The sequence below is a fragment of the Psittacula echo genome, assembly GCF_963264785.1.
Source record: "Psittacula echo genome assembly, chromosome: 3".
Lineage (NCBI taxonomy): Eukaryota > Metazoa > Chordata > Aves > Psittaciformes > Psittacidae > Psittacula > Psittacula echo.
The window spans coordinates 113267254-113288748 of record NC_137736.1 but is presented as its reverse complement, the minus strand read 5'-3'; the positions used below and the strand labels follow the sequence as shown (position 1 = coordinate 113288748).

At 42.5% G+C, this 21495-nt stretch overlaps 1 protein-coding gene across 1 annotated transcript in view; it reads right to left on the bottom strand.

Annotated features, from left to right (window-relative positions):
- Nucleotides 1-227: 227 nt before the first annotated feature.
- The window catches only part of PDGFD (platelet derived growth factor D), a gene marked incomplete at its 5' end in the record, with an annotated part of 145777 nt that continues 124509 nt past the window's right edge, over nt 228-21495 (bottom strand). The window contains 2 exons of the mRNA XM_080612652.1: nt 228-751; nt 12457-12671. Of these exons, the coding sequence (XP_080468778.1) occupies nt 617-751; nt 12457-12671 (350 nt within the window). The 3' untranslated portion in view covers nt 228-616. The remainder of the gene's footprint in view (nt 752-12456; nt 12672-21495) is intronic.

The following is a 21495-nucleotide window of genomic DNA, read 5'->3' as shown; positions in this document are numbered from 1 at the left end:
TGATTTTATTGGTGTGTTATTTTATGTAGTGATGGACTTTCCATGCTACATCTCACTCTGTTGGGCCAGAATGCTGGGAAGTTCCCTCTCAGGGTGGGAGAAGCCATTTTACACTCATACAGGCCCAAATTCTGTCTTCATTTATACCCACAAAACCATACTGACCACCAGGAGAGCTAGACAGGTAGAAATGGCAGCAGAATTTGAGTGTAGGAACTGGTGAGTGAGAAACAGAAACACAACACTATTTCATTGCCAGCTACCACAAATACCTAACTGGTGTTTAATTTCAGTGGGCATTGCATGCCTAAGGACTGTAAATGAGCTTTGAAAATCTCAACCTTCAGAATCTAGCTACAGATAACCATAATCCTATTCTCTTGGATGCTGATACATAAAAATCTATGATATACCTGTTTGGCTGCCATGGCACTAATCAGCAAAGCTATGCTGAAACATAGCAATCATTTTTGCTAATTGCAAAGGCAGGCTAGTAGCAAAGTTCAAATGATTAGTGAGTAAAGGTCCTCAGAACAATTCTGCTTAAAAGTAAACATCTGGTAAGCTGCAATTAGTGTGTCTTGGTGGGTTTTTTTTTTTCTTTTCTTTCTATTTTTTATCGGGGTGGTCTTGAACTGCAGATACAATCACAACGCTCATGGTGATCCAGCTGTATATCTACTAAGGCCATGTTGTTCCTGGTCCTGCCTTTTCTTCTGGGATGGCCAGCCTCAGGGACGAATTTCAGCACCTGAGAGGATCAACAGAAATGCACTGATTAGAAAACAGTGTTAGATTTGAGGATGAGAGTGTTGGGGCCCTCAGGGCACCAACAGCCCTTTATAACCCCAACCAGCATTAATTTGGACACATTTTTTGTTTTACTTCCAGCTTTTTCTTTCTACTCTGTGACATCCTGCTGCACTGTTTGTCCTGGAGCTTTGACAGATTGGATTATTTTCTACATCAGGTATCTTCAGATCGTGCAGCTCCCTAACCATGTCCAGAGCTGCTCCTTTGCATGCAAATTATCAAGCATGTTTCCTTTGGCTCGTATTTGTAGTCTCATACATATTTGAATTGCTTTGCTCTCTCTCCAACTTGTATAATGTTTCTGCTCTGAAGAACAAGGAACACTTTTAAATGCAATTTGAATTTTCTGAAGCACATATCATTAGAATTGGAACAAAACTGAAATGACTGTGTGAGGCAGAAGGAGATGAATGGAGCTTGTTCAAAATATGTGCCAGATCTCATTGAGTTTCTTTGAAATTTGACTTTTGATGGCTTATCCTAAAAATTTAAATTATTTCTTAAGAATTTATCGTGAATAATCTGGAAAAAAAAGCAAAGCCTCAACTAATCAAAAAATTGTTTGCTAGGGAAGTATACATCATATAACAGGTTTCTATTGCAACAAAAAGAATCCTATTTGGGTATATGGATGAAAATACTGAAAGTGGTTAAACACTGGAGCAGATTGCTCTAAGAGAATGCAGAAACCTTGAGGACAGTCAAAATTAACAAGACAAAGTCCCAGCAACTTCCTCTAACTTCAAATTTCTCCCTCCTTTGAATGGGAGATCGGGCTAGATGAACCCCAGCACTACCTTCCAACCCATATCACTATATGAATCTGATTCCCTGAAAATGGTCTTTTGGTTATATGGAAAACAGAAACATCCTATCTAATCTTCTGTGACAGTGTAAGTATGGAACTAGACATGAATGAAACAACATGGACTGGAAAGACCTGAGGAAGATGGCAGTTTGCAGGGGTATGTTTTCCAAGCCCGCCACTGGAGGTTGAGTTGCTGCGAAAGAGTGCATACCCCCACTAGTATGGTGGTGCAGATTGAGGGGGAAAATCTGCTGTTTCATTAGTTTGCTGTTGATGGGCCTACAGTAGTTTAACAAAAGAGATATTAATTTCCAATTTCTGCCCTGAAGCTCAAATACTAGTTTGGATTAGGTAAAACAAATGAGTTAAGACTAAGAACTCTAACTCTCACACAGCATTTTTCCCCTAATCTCACAGCGCATTGTACAGAATGATACGTATCATTGTCAAACATGTATAGAAGGGGAATCTGAAACTGATTTGCTCAAGGCTCTGCAACACACCAGTAGAAAAACCACCAGTGACATTATATGGTCCTTTCCCTTCTGAAATTGCATATTAAGTGATGGGCAGCAGAACAAGGAGAAAGCAAGGCTGCAGCACCACAGCTGGCAGTAGGCAGATGGGACAGTTCTGCTCTCTGCGGCCTCAAGCACTTGAGTCCAGAAGGCATGCACTGGGAAGGTACTAGAGCTGATGCATTTTACCTCTTGGCAGGTTGTTATGACTCATGCTAGCTTAGCCAAGTGGCTGCTCAATCAGGTAGATTTGTCTTGCTTATTCAAAAGACTGAGAAGAGCCTGTCTTGTCTATAACATGTCAAAGGTACTGGTCCAGAGGGAAGTGAGACCTAAGCATCTTTAGCATCTCAACCACAGAAACACCAACACTTCTGCCCTGAACAACAGGTCCCTTGAGTAACAGATCAAACTGTTATCAATTAACAATACTTTTTTTTTTACAAAGTACTTTCTATACTTTGACATTGCAACACTATACTAGAATTGAGATGGTCTGGGGAAGGAGAGTGAATAAGGGGCTGCATACCAGATCAACAAAGTATTAGCAATTTCAACAGAATCAGAAAGCCCCCAAAAGTGAATGTGAATGACTTGCCAAAGGTTAACCATGGATGCTGTGCAAAGAGGGTGGGGAAAGGCAGGAGGTGAGTGGCCTTCCCCATGAGACCATTTGTTCTCTACTGTTAATGCCTGGAGGGTAGGAAAGCCATGGGATGTAACAAAAGTGATAAGCACTGAACAAAATCTATTCTTTTGTCCTCCCTTTAGTGATAAGATTCATGTTTAACCTGTGTAATACTAAGATGAAGGACTGTGCCTAAGCAAGGTGCAGACACTGCTTTAATGTGTTTGGAAAATATAATTACTTTTTCCTGTTAGAAATGCAGAGATGCAATTTTATTTTTTCTTTTTAATGAAACAATATTTTAATGGATTTTATTTGCTTTCAAACATTGACTGCCTCAATATATGCAATAAATCCTGATGGACACCAGGACAATTCACTGTACCATGCTGTCATCAAAAAAACAGAGGAACTGAACCCAGTCAGGTTGCTGCAATTATTACAGACCTGAAAATAGACTGAATCTTCAAAGATGCTTTTTTAAAAAAATATACTTTTAAAATCAAGTACAGCTGCTGCTGCTGAGCCCATGGTAAAATTCTTTGTTTAAAGAAGCCTTTCATCAAAACCTGGCAAATTCAGATGATTGTCACTTGGGTAGGTAGGTCTGTTTTGGTTTTTTTTTTCAATTGAGAGCAAATGAAAGTATGCAATAGGATGAGAGCAAAGATATGGGCTGTATTTAAGCAAACAGACCTCCTGACAGCTTGTGGATATTCCCTGTGTTTTATGTTCAGAAACGTGAGCACAGTATATGGGCTTTGCTGATAAGAGTAGAAAAATGAATTTGCAGGCGCTTCCTCAGACAAGACAGAAAAACAGTGTTGGAACACAGCTGAAATTAAAGAATCGCAAGATCACTGAGATTCGAAAAGACCTTTAAGATCAACAAGGCCAACTGTTAACTCAGCAGTGCCAAGTCCACCACTAAACCATGTCCCTAAGTACCATGTTTAAATGTCTTAAATACACACAGGTGATTTCACCACTTCTCTGGGCAGCCTGTTCCAGTGCCTGACAACCCTTTCAGGAAAGAAATTTTACCTAATATCCTGCTCAAACCTTCCCTGGTGTAAATTTCTTCTTGTCCTATCGCTTGTTACTTGGCAGAAGAGACCAACACCCACCTCACTACAACCTCTTTTCAGGTAGTTGGAGACAGTGATAAGGTCTCCTCTGAATTTCTCTTCTGCAGACTAAACAACCCCAGTTCCCTCAGCTGCTCCTCATCAGACTTGTGCTCCAGACCAGACCCTTCACCAGCTTCCTTGCCTTTCTCTGGACCTGCTCCAGCACCTCAATGTTTTTCTTGCAGTGAGAGGCCCAGAACTGAGCACAGGATTTGAGGTGCAGCCTCACCAGTGCAGAGTACAGGGAGATGATTACTTTCCTAGTCCTGCTGGCCACACTTTCTGATACAGGTCAGAATGCTTTTGGCCTTCTTGGCTTCCTGGGCACAAGCTGGCTTATGTTCATTTGGCTGTTAACCAACACCCCCAGGGTCCTTTTCCTCTGGGATGTTCTCAGCCACTCTGCCTCAATCCTGTAGTGTTGCATGGGGTTGTTGTGACCCAAATGCAGGACCCAGCACTGAACTTTGTTGAACCTCATGCATTTGGCCACATTCCATCAATCCAGCCTGTCCAGATCCCTCTTGTAGAGCTTTAATAGATGATCACAGAACTGATGTTCAAAGCTCTCCATCTAGCTTCCATCTAATAGTTTTAGTTCCAGCTAAATACAAGGGAATTGAAAAGAATCAGGAAGTAAGGCCATTTCTTGTGACTAGAGTAGTGGAAAGAAAGCTCTTTATTCTGAAAATAGCTGCTGTTTATTCATTACATGGTCAGGTCCTTGGAAGGTGAGGAACTACTGAATTAATGAAAACAATTCAAAGAAATTTTGTTCAGAAATTTTATTGCTCTTTTTTTTATGAGATCAGTAGCAGATAGAAAATATGGATGTGAAGAAGGTCTGGGATGCTCAGAAAGTTTGTTTTATGTGGGCAAAAAAAGAGTAACCTTGCAGTTTTCAAATTAAAGGAACAACATCTGTCACTACAACCAGAATGTGGTACCTTGGTTTTTCAAATCATTGCCTCACAAAGAGTACATAACTACAGCCATATCCCCCTCATCAAACACTGAATCAATTATGGTCATAAAAGTATTAAAGCAATTAAAAAAAAAAAGACAAAAAACTTAGCTTCTGAGCTGGATTTGGTAGTGCAAAATAGATGCAGGTAGTGCGAAAAAAGGTATCAGGTATCATTACTGTGCAAAGAGGCCTATAGAAGTGCATCAATATGCCGGATGGCATTTTACTCTGTAGATGTGCCTGAGCATCTGAGAGGTTTTGAGGTGAAGTGACTGTGGCTGCTGCATAATTTTCCTTGGGGGTGGTGGTGAAGAAAACATGAATAAACGCTTATATGTGTTTCCCTGCCAAGAATCTTGCACATTGATCGTGCATTGAATGTGTATGCCAGCTTCTGGAACACTCTTTAAATGAGAGAGAAAAGCCATCACAAAAAACAGCATCTAGAAGCTGAAGCCAGAAAAACTCAAAACGGAGTTAAGGCACACTTGTTTAAGTCAGGCTCACTCATTGCTCGGACAGCCCTGCAAGGAATCGTGGCTGCCTTTCCAGAAGGTATAAAGCACAAGTCTGGGTCTTGCTTTGGGGCAGAAGGGTGCTCTTCAGGGGCCTCTGGAGCAGGCAGCCCCTCTAATCTCAGCAAATCTGTAAGAGCACTTCATGATCAGGGGCTCTGGAGAGCAGAGCAGCAATGACTGCGGGGGAAAGGACCCAGATGGAGATAATCTGTTCACCCTGAGCACCTGCCATTTCTCCAGTAGAAGCAGCAATAAAGTGACTCCAGAGAACAGTTCACCTCAAACACCCATCTCTGGCGGTGCTAGCTCTTATAATTAGGAAAGGAGCCTAAAGGCTGGACTTGCAGCTTTAGATGGGTAGAGTCAGATGAGGTGAACCACTCCCTCGAGCACTCGCTGATGTCTCTCGCCATGTGTCATTTAGCTTTGAACTCAGAAAATATTTAGCCATGACAGTCCATTATTGATGATTTCTGCTTTAATAAGAAGCAAGGAGTAATAGGAAACCCAGTAACACTTTCAAAAATCATAATAAAAAAGGGGTATCCAGTTGCTCATATCCATTTCTTCCTTATTATCATTTACTTTATTTATTAGGAGCAATAGTAACATTCTTTGTTAAATCTTCACCAGCAGTTTAAAAACCAATAGAAATCTCAAGTCTCATTTAAAAATTAGCTTTTTTTTTTTTTAATGATTATTAACTTAATAAGACAATAGATAATCAATAACATGACTATAGCTTAGCAAATTTCTGGTTAGCTTCATATTCCAGTGACAGAGGATGGAGAGCAACTGTGGATGCTATTTTAGATAGCGAAACTTGTACTTTGCAGAACTTATTTTAAAATCCTGCTATGCAGCATTATCTAATCTCCTTCTGCTCATCTAAAAATACCATCGTTCTAGCATGCAAAACAAATTATATTTGTCTGAGATTCATGAAAGAGGAAGCATAAAAAGTGCAAAACATTCAACACAGATCCAAATTCTGATAGAGATTAAAAACCTTACTCTGCAATTTTTGAAAGCTATTTAATCCAAAGGTCACACACAGTTTAGCTGTGCTCTGAGCATAAGAAACCAAGCATTATGGGAATGTGGGTCATAATTTAGCATAAGAACCTTTATTCCAGTAGAAACATAGCCTAAAATAACGACACAGACCCTAAACTGTATTCTTTCTTACCAGTTATAATTATAGGATATCAGGACAAAAAAAAGTTTGCTGATCAGTGGTAGAATTCAAACTAAATGATTATTAAATGTAAATGGGATTATTGATTCAATTTTCTTTTATTGGTATGAATAAGAAACACCTGATTTGAACACAGGACAGATGGGAAAAAAATTAATTGGCTTAAAATTCAGCCATCTGAAACAGTCACTAAAGCTATGATGCTTTTGATACATGTGGCATCAAGACTCTCACTTTTGATGATCTTGTCATGCATTATGGCTCCAGCTATTCCTTTTCTGACCAGATGCAAGGGTTTCCCCTTCCCAAATTGCCACTCTGCCTAGACACGTATTGCAGGATGTCTCACTTGCTTAACTTCCAGATGTCATCCCAAGAACTTTAATTTTAGTAAAAAAATGAACCTTCTTTCACTGCACTTCTGTGCTCTCTGTGCTCATCCTGTGACCTAGCAGTCATTTATGACTCATTCTGTTTCCTTGTATTTGTAGTCCAAATAAATCCCATTGCTGTTTCTTATATAGTATTTCTATGCATTAACTTTTTTGGCAGTGTAATTCTGTGCCTTTATTACCATAACAATATTTTATCTCCTTTATACATGTACTATCAGCTCCAGCACATACAAAATCAGACCATATTCCTTGCAGACTGGTTTGATAATGCTTGCTTTACTTAAACCCTTAGCAAATTTTCCTTTTTGTATCAGCAGCATTTGTATGATTTTCATCCAGTTATCTTATATTTCCCTGTGACAGGGTGAGAGTTGTTACCTGCTCTCTCAGGTGCCTGCTTAAGGTTTGCTTCCCATTTCACTGAAAAGAGGAAAGAAAAACGAAACCCAACAACAACAAGTCTCCACAGCACTGCTATCTCTTTCAGGGCAGCAAGAAGTTATGACGTAGCCATCCTAACAGTAAGCTAGACCTTGTCATTGACAATTAATTGCATGTATGTCCTTGTGAAGGCACCAAACAAGTTCCAGTCAAAATGGGAGAGACACATAACACTTCAAAAAGGGTTGAAATTCTAATGAACACTTCTATTCGCCATATAGAAAGTGAAAAATGCATGTCTTTACAGGAAGAACAAGTAGGTAAAGCATGCAATCACTTTCACCACTTGCTTTTTTCTTTATATGCCTTTTAGCTGTGCTGCTCAGCACTGTGTTAGTGAAGGCTTATACACTGACAAATTCTGGTTGCTACCTTAAGAGCATTTATTCCTCATGGAAACTCATTTCACATCTCATCAGTTACAGCAATGAGATGGGGAAACTGATTTCTTTTTTCTTGCAGGTATGTGCATGTTGGGTTGATGGCACAGCCACAGCCTGAGCTGAACTGAGTCCTGGCTTCAGCTCCCCTACACCTCCTTTGGGCTGGGTGTTGCCCAGGTTTAGATTTCATTCTCTTTAAAAATAGACTTCAGGCATTTCCAAAGAAAAGCACTGTAATGGAAAACACACTTTCATTTCAGCTCCCCTTTAGCAAGTTGGACAACAGTAGAAGTGAGCATTTGATTAAGGTGTGCTGCAGCCATTTTGATGTATTTCTTTGTCATTCCCTTTCATGGAGCTCTGCTACATAACTCAGTATCACTTATGGTAGACCGTGCTGAGATGTGTTTTGAGACACTGCCAGCACTTGGCCTGTTTGGTTTGTGGGGTTCGTGACACTATGCGGTAAGTCATGAGTATCTGTGCATGAGCTGTGATCTCAAGCAAACCCAGAAGCCATGGAAAATCACACAGCATCATAAGACCCCTGCAGCTCCCCCTCTACCTCCCCTAAAACTATCTGTTTACTCAAGTTATGAACACGTTTACTTCTGGAATCTGCTGAGTGTTTTGGCAAAGTTATGGCAAACTTTGAGGTCATAGAAAAGACCTGAGATCTTATTATTAGATTCCCCAGGGAAATAAAGAAAAAAATACCTCTTACCAAGGCATTCTCATTTTCTCTGCTGTTGCATTACTTCTTACAATTGGACATGATAGTAAAGAGCTGTACAGTCTGTTCAGGGAACTGGAGCAGCACTCACAGCTTTGGGAAATTAAAGGCTACATGTGATAGCTATTAGTCCTGAGATACTAGAAGGGAGTGCTTGGTGGTGAGTACAGTGTGAGGCTTTGAACAGGAACTAGGGAAGAACTAAAAAACATTAAGAGCATAAGGACAAGATAACCTTGAAATCTCAGGACTAGAAGCCTCTCTCTCAACAAACACTGTAAGCATTAGTGTTTCCACAGCTGCTGGCATGCAGCTACTCTAGCACTGCAAGGCACTGACCACAAAGTGGTCAAAAGGCTTCAAACAGGAGCTTACCACTTCTGGAAAATTTGCCTGTCCGTCTTTCTCACCCAGAAATATTCAGTAGCTCAGAAATGCCAGACAACTTCCAAGTGATTCCCAATTGCATTTTTACTGTTTAGGACAAGCACATTAATGTGCAGGACAAACTACTTTGGTGGGTCTAGGAGCTCAGTAGATAAAGCTCCAGGATAGCAGTTAGGCAAAATCAGCCTGGCAAGAGAAGTGGTCTGGGGTCTACAAGATTCAGTTTCAGCTACTACAAGCGCTTTCTTTGCTCTACTACCTTATACTTCCTTCTGGTATCTTTTGCAAGTAAATCAATGAAATTGAGACTTGTGTTTGAATCTTTCCTACATGCTCCTGCAGCAGAAGACAGAGATTTTTAACCAAATTAACAACAGTGGGGCCTTCATAAAGTATGAAGCTCTAACCTTCATTATGCAACTAAGGGCTTTTTGGTTATGGTTAGTGTATTTCAAATTGGCTTCAAAAAGTGTAAACCAACTCCATGGTTCTAAACCCGGCATGTTGAAATGCCCCTCCTCAGTGCATTTACTGGCAGGCATTTAAATAAAATTAGTGTTAAGTGCCTAAGGATGAGAAAGAATAAAACTGATTAGCTGTGTGGGGCTAATAATAAAGTGGAAAATATTTTGGACTAAAATTAATGGACGCATCTTTAGTATGTCATATGTGAATTTATCTGCATGACTTCCACTCAAGTTAATGGGAGCCACTTGGCTAAATTTCTGCTCAGTGAGCTGTTAATTCATCCCTAAGGGTTTAAGTTTAAATTTAAACTTACAAAAGCCATTTAATGTTAAAGCTGAAACACTGTCTTGAATTCATATGGTTTTCAGAGAACAAAGGAGTAATGAATAAATTAGCAGTGATGTATTAGTGTGAATATTGAATTTTCTAAATTTAGTGTTTAATTTGTGGTGGTTAAAAGTCATGACATCCTGGATCTGACCAATACCTGGTCAGTGTGATATTCTGGTGCCCCAGCACCACATGCTCCCAAACATTGAATAGAAAAATAAGCGCTTGATAACATGTTTATAATCAAATTTTTTTTTCCGGCTACTGTCAATAGTTGGCTTAAGTTCTGATACAGATGTGACCAATGATTCTTTAGTTTATATTTCACTTCCAGTTCTCTCAGAATCCTTTTGAATTACGTGCCACTTGTATTTAAGGGTTGAAATATATAGTTTCCTTTCAATCTCTCTTGCTCTTTTTTTTTTTATCTTTCACTGTGCCCTAATTCCCATTTTTTTCTAAATTAAATTATCCAAAACTTTTGAGCCACTTTCCTTACATATGTTTTTGATGTATATCTTCTCCTGTATTTTTCTTGATGTGTTTTTTCTGCTTCTATACATATTTTCTACTCCTGCCTGTATCCTTCTAAGCATCAGTGGTCAAAACCCACTATAAGTACCCCACCAATTTAAGCATGCCATCATATTCGTGTTACTTCCTATTCACCTTTATTTCTGCAGAAGACTGTCGCTTCCTTTTTTCCTATCATCACTGCACTAAACAATTATTTTCCTGAAAATCTTCACAATGATTCATTATTCAAATTTTACTTCAACTTTCACTTCAACTTTCACCCTTTATTTCTCCCTCGTCCCCTCACACACCCAGTGTTACATGAATAGTTTAGACTACTCAACCTAACGCCTGCTGCTTTTCTAAACTGCATTTAGAAGTAGTTACATAGGCCTTCTGAAATCCCTCATAGCCTTCTCTGCTGTTACAAGCGTATTATCTCCTGTGCTAGCCGTCATTTTTGCCACCTCTCTGTTCATCTCCTTCCAGATTGATCATACATGAAACAGCACTTAATCCGTGTGCTGGAGGCACCCACAGATACCCACTTCCTATGTGGAAAATTGTGCATTTCTTCAACCTCTTTGCTTGTTATCTCTTAACCATCTTCTAATCCATGTCTGATCTTGTCTGTTTGCTCTCTGAAAGAAATGCCAGGTCTTTTAGCATTCTTGTACAATGTTGTTCTGTATAAATATTTATTCATACATAAGGTATTCTGAGTTCATTTTATCAGTTCATAGTCATCTAAGTGGTTTATACCATTAATTTTTTTTCTAATTAACTTTTCTACCACTGAGATAAGACTTTCTGCTCTGTAATTACCAGGGTCATCTGCTGCATCTTATTTAAAATTAGATAAACTATTAACTATTCTCTAGCCCTAGCTGATGCTGTATTCTGCAGTTAATTGTGATAAAAAATCTCTTCCCTTGGAAAAGAGTAACCACATGCTCACAGCAAGGCAAAGGTTTGACCTTCAATGGCCATCTGCTATTGCAGCCCTAGTGTCTCCCAAGTTAATGCCTTTAAAGTTAATTTTCACTTGAGACTTAAGCCAAGTGGTAAATCAGGTTCTTGTAAGAGATATATGTCAGAAATTGTCAGAATGGCATGCGGCTACCTACCTTCAGACAATTGAAAAGATAATATCAAGTAACTTTCCTAGATATGTTCACTTTGGTAAACATTGCTCACACGGGTTCTGAAAATACTGATTTAGAGGCAAGAAGATAAAAAGCTGTTTCCTTGTTTCTTTCCTCTCTAAATGTGTTCTGAATGGATGAAAAATAAATCACAGAATCATAGAATCAATGGTTCAGGTTGGAAGGGACCTTAAAAATCAGCTATTTCCAACCCCCTGCCATGGGCAGGAACACCTTCCACTAGACCAGGTTACTCAAATCCTTGTCCAACATGGCCTTGAATACTTCAGAGATGAGACATCCACAGCTTCTCTGGCAACCTGTTCCAGTGTCTCACTGCCTTCACAGTAAAGAATTTCTTCCTCATATGTAAGCTAAATCTGCCCTCTTTCAGTTTAAAGCCATTCGCCCTTGTCCTGTCACTACATGTTGTTGTAAATATTATAATGGACTTTGCTCTTATGCAAACATAAAGTCTTTCTAAAAAAATGCTGACTGGGAAAGAATTTAAGGCTGAAAGATTCAGCCACTTCCTACAGGTAATAAATCTGGAGGGAAAAGAGTTTACAAGTGACTTAATTGTCATTTCCAAGCATGTTTTAAGACGATGTATCACAAAACAAGAGGAAGTGCAATCAAATGTCTCAAGCAACACGTCTCTATGTTACTAAAAATAGTATTTCCAGTGGTATATACATTCATATTGTATCAGTCCTTTTCTGGGAAAAATCAGTCCAACATAAGCCTCATTCTTGAAAGAAAGCTCAGGAGGATGCTGTAGTAGCATCCACACAGAAAGGTGGCAGAAGTTCTCTCAAATTTCTTCTAAATCAACTTATCCATAAAACCCTGTTAACATTCCTGTCTAACATATATATATAATCCCTTTCCACTCTGCTCATTCACCACTTCCAAATACAATTTGCTCAGTGATGTTGTGGCATCAAAGATGTTAATATTAAACTTACTTAAAATCAGGCCTTCCTGCCATACATGGCTTTGAAAAAAGCCTTCAGAATACATGCAAGAAATAAATACCCAAAAGAAGTACCAAAGAAAATAAAAAGAGTGAAAATACCTCATGGTATTTTTTCACTGTTTTCCCTGACATGCACATGCAGGATTTCCAGTTTGAAGTCCCGCAGCCACAGTTTCCTCCACAGCGCTGGACAAGGAGGCATCGGGGGAAGAAAACGACATTTGTCAGCTTCAGTTCCTCCCTTAAATTGACAGAGTAGTTTCTCGGAGTGCAGCTGTAACGTTTCACATCATCATTCAACCTATCCAGGTCAACTGCAATGCAAAAGAAGTTTCATTAGTAAGGTCTGAGTGGGACATTCCTCTGGTTTGAACCACTCCCCAGGCAGTCAGTAAAACAAGTGGTGTGACACTAGTTGGAAAATTTGTGAAATATAGCAGTGATTTCCAAACAGACAGACATAAACTCACCAATTTTAAATCATTAAAGGTGGCCATCAGGGCTCTCATCCTGTGCCCACTGACTCCCATAGCAGAGCTCACACTGACTATAAAGGTGAACGGAAGTCTTGCCTGAAATGTTGGCCTGAAATCTGAAGACTGGTTATTTTATTTGCTTTGTCACTGATCCGTTGGATACTTGGGTAAGACATTTTCTCTCTGCTACTCTTTTCCCTCCTCTGCTTATACCTAGCTTACTTGGATGATGAGCTCTTTTTTTTTGTTATTATAGGCATAACTCCTTTTGCCTACCTGGTGGCATTCAAAAGGGAACACTCTAAACAAAGCTATTGCTGTGCTTATTAGAGAAAGGTCTTTGGAGAGTGATTCTCCCTTCCTCACAAGGAGGGATTTAGGATATTTAGGATAGGTGGCATGACTTGCTTTCTAAAGTTGCCTGTCTGTATTGTTTATAGATAGAGTCTAGATAACTCTCTTTTAGATGGTCAAATCAATCTAAGCAATATTAATTTCGGCTGGTAAAAGTTACTATAATAGGCATACAAATAAATACAATTAAAACTAATGAGCTTCATTGCATGCCAGTAGTTGCTTGATGTTTAAATGCCTGGTATTTTCTGTGAGATATGTCATGTAAACAAGTAGTAAAGCCAACCATAAAAATAACTTATAGACTATCAACTGGGAGTTTAAGTGCTGTTTCTAGCTTTAGCTTGTAAACCTAAAACAAAATAAAACCCCCCATCCATTGAAGGGGGATGGGGTTGTAGCTGGGCTGGCACCAGTGGGGCAGCACTCTAGAATTGATGAGGACCGGGAGGCCTCCCATCCCCGGAGGGTGAAATCAGTGTGCTCAGCTCGCACCCTGAAATGCCTGTACACCAATGCGCGCAGCATGGGAAATAAGCAGGAGGAGTTAGAAACCTGTGTTCAGTCGGTAGATTATGATCTGGTGGCAATTACAGAGACATGGTGGGACAGCTCACATGACTGGAACGTGTTCATAGATGGCTATGTCCTTTTCAGGAAAGACAGGCCAGCCAGGCGAGGTGGCGGAGTTGCTCTTTACGTGAGAGAGCATCTACGATGTACGGAGTACTGTCCTGGCACAGATGAGGAGCAGGTTGAGAGTCTATGGGTGAGAATTAAGGGGCAGGCTGGCAGGGGTGATATTGTTGTAGGTGTCTATTACAGGCCACCAGATCAGGGTGAGGAAGCTGATGAGGCCTTCTACAGGCAGCTAGCTGAGAGCGGCCTCACAGTCACAGGCCGTGGTCGTCGTGGGGGATTTTAACTTCCCTGATGTTTGCTGGAAAGACTACTCAGCAACCCAGCCACAGTCCAGGAGGTTCCTCCAGTGCATTGATGATAACTGTCTGATGCAAATGGTGGAGGAACCGACTAGGAGAGGAGCACTGCTGGATCTCATTCTCACTAACAAGGAGGGTCTAGTTGAAGCAGTAAAGGTTGAGGGCTGCCTCGGTTGTAGTGACCATGAAATGGTGGAGTTTAGGATCTCGTGCGGCAGGAACAGAATAGCAAGCAGAATTGCAGCCCTGGACTTCAGCAGGGCCAACTTTGGACTTTTCAAACAATTGCTGGGGGAAATCCCATGAGCAAGGCTGTTCGAAGGTAAAGGGGCCCAAGATAGTTGGTTGACATTCAAGAATTGCTTATTCCAAGCTCAAGATCAAAGCATCCCGACACGTAGGAAGTCAAGGAAGGGAGCTAGGAGACCTGCGTGGTTAGACAAGGAACTGCTGGGTAAGCTCAAATGGAAGAGGAGAGTTTACAGATCATGGAAGGAGGGGCTGGCCACTTGGGAAGAATATAAGGCTGTTGTCAGGGGATGTAGGGAAGCAACTAGGAAAGCTAAGGCCTCCTTAGAATTAAACCTGGCGAGAGGGGTCAAGGACAACAGAAAGAGTTTTTTCAAATACATGGCAGATAAAACCAACACCAGAGGCAATGTAGGCCCACTGATGAATGGGGTGGGTGCCCTGGTGACAGAAGATACAGAGAAGGCAGTGTTGCTGAATGCCTTCTTTGTCTCTGTCTACTCTGCTGGAGGCTGTCCTGAGGAGCCCCGTACCCCTGAGGCCCCAGAGGAAGTCAGGAAATTGGAGGAGTTTGCCTTATTTGATGAGGACTGGGTTAGGGAGCAATTGAGCAATCTGGACATCCATAAATCCATGGGTCCAGATGGGATGCACCCCTGGGTACTGAGGGAGCTGGCTGAAGTCATTGCTGGACCACTCTCCATCATCTTTGCCAAGTCTTGGGAAACGGGAGAGGTGTCTGAGGACTGGAGGAAAGCAAATGTCACTCCAGTCTTCAAAAAAGGCAAGAAGGAGGACTCGGGTAACTATAGACCGGTCAGCCTCACCTCCATCCCTGGGAAACTGATGGAACACCTTATCCTTGGTGCCATCTCAAGGCATATCAAGGATAAGAGGGTCATTATGGGCAGTCAACATGGCTTCACCAAGGGGAAGTCGTGCTTGACCAACCTCATAGCCTTTTATGAAAACATAAGGTGGTTGGATTATGGCAGAGCAGTGGATGTGGTCTACCTTGACTTCAGTAAAGCGTTTGACACAGTCTCCCACAGCATCCTCACAGCTAAACTGAGGAAGTGTGGACTAGATGGTCGGGTAGTGAGGTGGACTGCAAACTGGCTGAAGGACAGAAGCCAGAGAGTTATAGTCTATGGGGCGGAGTCTAGTTGGAGGTCGGTATCTAGTGGGTCAGTGCTGGGGCCGGTATTATTCAATATCTTCATCAATGACCTGGATGAGGGAATTGAGTGTACTATCAGCAAGTTTGCTGATGACACTAAGCTGGGAGGAGTGGTTGACACGCCAGAAGGCTGTGCTGCCATCCAGCGAGACCTGGACTGCCTGGAGAGTTGGGCTGTGAAAAATGGGATGAAATATAACAAGGGGAAGTGTAGAGTGTTACATCTGGGTAGGAACAACCCCAGGTTCCAGTACAGGTTGGGGAATAACCTATTAGAGAGCAGTGAAGGGGAAAGGGACCTGGAGGTCCTGGTTGATAGGAGGATGACCATGAGCCAGCACTGTGCCCTTGTGGCCAGGAAGGCCAATGGCATCCTGGGGTGTATTAGAAGCGGGGTGGTCAGTAGGTCAAGAGAGGTTCTCCTTCCTCTCTATTCTGCCCTGGTGAGACCGCATCTGGAATATTGTGTCCAGTTCTGGGCCCCTCAGTTCAAGAAGAACAGGGACCTGCTGGAGGGAGTCCAACGCAGGGCGACAAAGATGATTAAGGGAGTGGAGCATCTCCCTTATGAGGAAAGGCTGAGGGAGCTGGGTCTTTATAGTTTGGAAAAGAGGCGACTGAGGGGTGACCTCATTAATGTTTATAAATATATAAAGGGTGAGTGTCACGAGGACGGAGCCAGGCTCTTCTCAGTGACAGCCAATGGTAAGACGTGGGGTAATGGGCTCAAACTGGAACACAAGAGGTTCCACTTAAACTTGAGAAGAAACTTCTTCTCAGTGAGGGTGACGGAACACTGGAACAGGCTGCCCAGGGAGGTTGTGGAGTCTCCTTCTCTGGAGACATTCAAAACTCACCTGGACGCCTTCCTGCGTAACCTCATCTAGGTGTTCCTGCTCCGGCAGGGGGATTGGACTAGATGATCTTTTGAGGTCCCTTCCAATTCCTAATGTTCTGTGATTCTGTGATTCTGTGAAATATATTTTCTATAATTGTATCACAGATAAAAGTAACAAATTTAATGGCTTTCATTTCTCTAGAAGTTTTCAGAGTTCTTTTTCTCTCCTTTTCTGCTTTCTTCTTTTCCCTATGATTGTGTCTACCAACTAAGTGTTGCTCAGGAATTCAATCAGGACTGGAGGACATGTCAACTGCTGTTGAGTTCCCACCCCAAACAGTATTTGCTAATAGAAATATCATCAGGAAAAGAGGAACTGTTTAAATGAGATAATGGTGTAAAGTTGGTGAACATATATTTTCATGGGCATGTTTAATAGGTCAACACCATTTCTGGTCCTGATAGTACATATGCATTTGTTTTACTATAAGCATGTGAAAACCTTCCATAATGACACCTCTGTGACTCAGTCCTTGTCAACATCACAAAGTAAACTGTGGAAAAAGTTGTGATTTGTAAATATCATGCACCTTTACGTTCTGGCCTAGAGATATTCACAAGGCAGATATGCAAGATGCAACTCATAAATGTCACAAGTGCTATTATAGAAAATCATAGAATCATAGAATAGTTAGGGTTGGAAAGGACCTTAAGATCATTTAGTTCCATCCCCCCTGCCATGGGCAGGGACACCCCACACTAAACCACGCCACCCAAGGCCTCATCCAACCTGGCCTTGAACACCACCAAGGATGGAGCATTCACAACCTCCCTGGGCAACCCATTCCAGTGCCTCACCACCCTCACAGTAAAGAATTTCTTCCTTAGATCCAATCTAAACTTCCCCTGTTTAAGTTTGAACCCGTTACCCCTTGTCCTGTCACTACAGTCCCTGATGAAGAGTCCATCCCTAGCATCCTTGTAGGCTCCCTTCAGATACTGGAAGGCTGCTATGAGGTCTCCATGCAGCCTTCTCTTCTCCAGGCTAAACAGCCCCAACTTTCTCAGCCTGTCTTCATATGGGAGGTGCTCCTGTCCCCTGATCATCCTTGTGGCCCTCCTCTGGACTTGTTCCAACAGTTCCATGTCCTTTTTATGTGGAGGACACCAGAACTGCACACAATACTCCAAGTGAGGTCTCATGAGAGCAGAGTAGAGGGGGAGGATCACCTCCTTCAACCTGCTGGTCACGCTCCTCTTGATGCAGCCCAGGATAAGGTTGGCTTTCTGGGCTGCAAGCGCACACTGAAGCCGGCTCATGTTCATTTTCTCATCGACCAACACCCCCAAGTCCTTCTCTGCAGGGCTGCTCTGAATCTCTTCTTTTCCCAACCTGTAGCCGTGCCTGGGATTGCTCCAACACAGGTGTAGGACCTTGCACTTGGCATGGTTAAGCTTCATAAGGTTGGCAACAGCCCACCTCACAAGCGTGTCGAGGTCCCTCTGGATGGCATCCCTTCCCTCCAGCTTATCAACCGAACCACACAGCTTGGTGTCATCGGCAAACTTGCTGAGGGCGCACTCAACCCCACTGTCCATGTCACCAACAAAGATGTTGAACAAGACAAGTCCCAACACCGATCCCTGAGGGACACCACTCGTTACCGGTCTCCAGCCGGACATCGAGCCATTGACCACAACTCTTTGTGTGCGGCCATCCAGCCAGTTCTTTATCCACCGAGTGGTCCACCCATCAAATTGATGTCTCTCCAATTTAGAGACAAGGATGTCATGTGGGACAGTGTCAAACGCTTTGCACAAGTCCAGTTAGATGACGTCAACTGCTCTGCCCCTGTCCATCAGTTTTGTAGCCCCATCATAGAAGGCCACCAAATTGGTCAGGCAGGATTTCCCCTTAGTGAAGCCATGCTGGCTGTCACCAACCACCTTGTTGTTTTTCATGTGCCTTAGCATGTCTTCCAGGAGAATCTGCTCCAAGATTTCACCAGGCACAGAGGTGAGACTGACTGGTCTGTAATTCCTCGGGTCATCCATTTTCCCCTTCTTGAAAATGGGGGTTATATTTCCCTTTTTCCAGTTGTCGGGAACTTCACCTGACTGCCATGATTTTTCAAATATGATGGCCAGTGGCTTAGCAACTTCATTTGCCAGCTCCTTCAGGACCCGCGGATGGATTTCGTCAGGTCCCATGGACTTGTGTGCATTTAGGTTTTTAAGATGGTCTCGAACCAGATCCTCTCCTACAGTGAGCCTAGGTCTTCATTCTCACAGTCCCTGCATCCGCCTTCCAAGACTTGGGTGGTGCGGTCAGAGATTTTGCCAGTGAAGACCAAGGCAAAGAAGTCATTAAGAACCTCAGCCTTCTCCAAATCCTGGGTTGCCAGTTCTCCAGATAGCTTCTGGAGGGGGCCTACGCTGTCCCTATTCTGTCTTTTACTCGCTACGTACCTATAGAATCCCTTCCTATTATCCTTAACATCCCTTGCCAAGTTCAATTCTAACTGGGCCTTAACCTTCCTCACCTGGTCCCTAGCTTCCTGCACAACATCCCTGTATTCTTCCCAGGCCGCCTGTCCCTGCTTCCACCTTCTATAAGCCTCTTTTTTCCTTTGAATTTTCCTCAGCAGCTCCTTATCCATCCAAGGAGGTCTCCTGGCCCTCCTGATGCACTTCCTTCTAGTTGGGATGCAACACTCCTGAGCTTGGAGCAGGTGATCCTTGAATAACAACCAAGAGTCTTGGGCCCCCCTGCCCTCTAGGGCTGTATCCCATGGAACCTTACTAAGCAGGTCCCTGAAGAGGCCAAAGTCTGCTCTCTTGAAGTCCAGGGTAGTGAGCTTGCTGCATGCTCTTCTCACCGTCCTGAGGATCTCAAATTCGACCATCTCGTGGTCACTGCAACCAAGACTGCCCTGGAGCATCACATTTCCAACCAGCCCTTCACTGTTGGTGAGCACAAGGTCAAGCACGGCACCTCTCCCTGTCAGCTCCTCTATTACTTGCAGAAGGAAGTTGTCTTCAACACAATCGAGGAACCTCCTGGATTGCTTGTGCCGGGCCGTACCTTCACTCCAGCAGATTTCAGGGTGGTTGAAGTCCCCCATGAGAACAAGGGCCTGTAAGCGTGAGACTGTTGCTATCTGCCTATAGAGCACTTCATCCACAGATTCCTCTTGGTCAGGTGGTCTGTAACAGATCCCCACAATAATGTCCCCCATAGCTGTTCTCCCTTTAACCTTGACCCACAAACTCTCTGTCGACTGCTCACCCGTCCCCAAACAGAGTTCCATACTCTCCAGCCTATCCCTAACATAAAGAGCAACTCCCCCTCCCCGCCTGCCAGGCCTGTCTTTTCTAAAGAGCCTGTAACCTTCCATTCCAACACTCCAGTCATAGGAGCCATCCCACCATGTTTCTGTGATGCCTACTATATCATACTCCCGTAGTCGTGCACACATCTCTAATTCCTCTTGTTTGTTTCCCATGCTACGGGTGTTTGTATAGAGGCATCTGAGCCGAGCTCCAAATGAAGCCGGCTCATTGGTTGGACCAGTTGGAATATCTCTGCATCACTCCGAGCATTTATTGTAGGTGCTGGCAACTGACTGGGTGTGTTGGGATGAAACGATGCCCCCCTCCCCCAACATATCTGGTTTAAAGAAACCTTGACCAGCCTGGCAAGCATCATAGCAGCTTCACTTTTCTGGCAAGGTGCTATCTCAGTCACTGGAAATTTAGCAGATAAATTGTGATTTTATAGCAATTGTGATACATCTTACCATGAAATCTCAGTGGCTTTCTCCAGAGAGCCAGCATTTCTCCCCCAAAGAGGTATAGATCATCCTCCTGATAGAAGCACAAAATCAGTGGGGCTGCTGGTATACTCATGCACTGGGAGAAAAATACACTCCAAATGTTCACAGCCAAGACTTACAAGTCCAGAGAATATTGATTTCTTTGTTTTAACAGATGATATTTTCTTGTCTACTACCATTCTCCAAAGCCACCCCTTCTCACTGCAGGATCTCAGGCTAATTCTTCTCACAGGGAAGTGTTTCCCTCTACTCTAAATGTTTTCATCAGAACCTTTGCCATCAGCTTTGCTTTCCAATATAGCAAAGAGGTATCTGACTACTATTCATTTTAGCTGGTTGATGTGAAGGGAAAATTAACCAGTGTAAAAAGAGGTCAGATAATTTTGTGTTTTCATGATTATATTAATTAAAATTCTTGAGAGGAAAGCCTGGATCACCCACACTCATGTACCAAACCATAGGAATGGATACTGATATGAGCAGGCGCCTATGGAGACAGGTTGAACAAGGACTAGGATGGCATTTGCTGATGGTGCCTCTCTATACACTTAGAATAAATTCTTAAAGGCTTAAATCAGCCTTAATTCAGCTGAAGTAATGTAGGAAACAAGGCTTCCAGTAACAAACTGGTCATTAAAGAGGGCCCAGACACAAGTCACATGAACCGACTGACATCTGTGTCCAGGAGATGTCCAGGGGACTGAATAAAATTTGCTTTATCACAGATGAAATTTCCCCTTTGTCTCAATAGTCCCCCTTCCTGCATTGAGCTTATACCTATTATCACTGATGCATTATCAACACAGAAATGAGTCTTCTTAATGATACTGGCAGAGAGGGAAAGCACCGGCACTCAGAGAGCCAGGGTGATGGGGCTTTCCTTCAGAGACCATATTATATTCATCACAGTGTTACAAATATTAGCTTCAGTACTTGAGCTACTTCATTTAAATGGCAAGGGGTGACCTGGCAAAGGACTTTCACTGGAGGGAAGGCTTTGTTCACTACCTTCAAAAGCCTCATTTTGTTGACTTTCAGAAGTTTTGTAAGGTCTCTTAGGCTGTAGCTGAGTCAGTACTGTGGAGAGCTGTTGACTTGCTTGAAGCATAGGAGGGAATAACTAGATAATTAGGGTAATTTTTTTTTCTATGCAGTATAAAGGAATCAGTTGTTTTCAGTGAAGGCTCAAAATTTTCTCTGGATGCATTCTTAAGGAATTCTGTAATCAACTGGTAGCAAAATGCATTTTATTTAGTGTATTTTA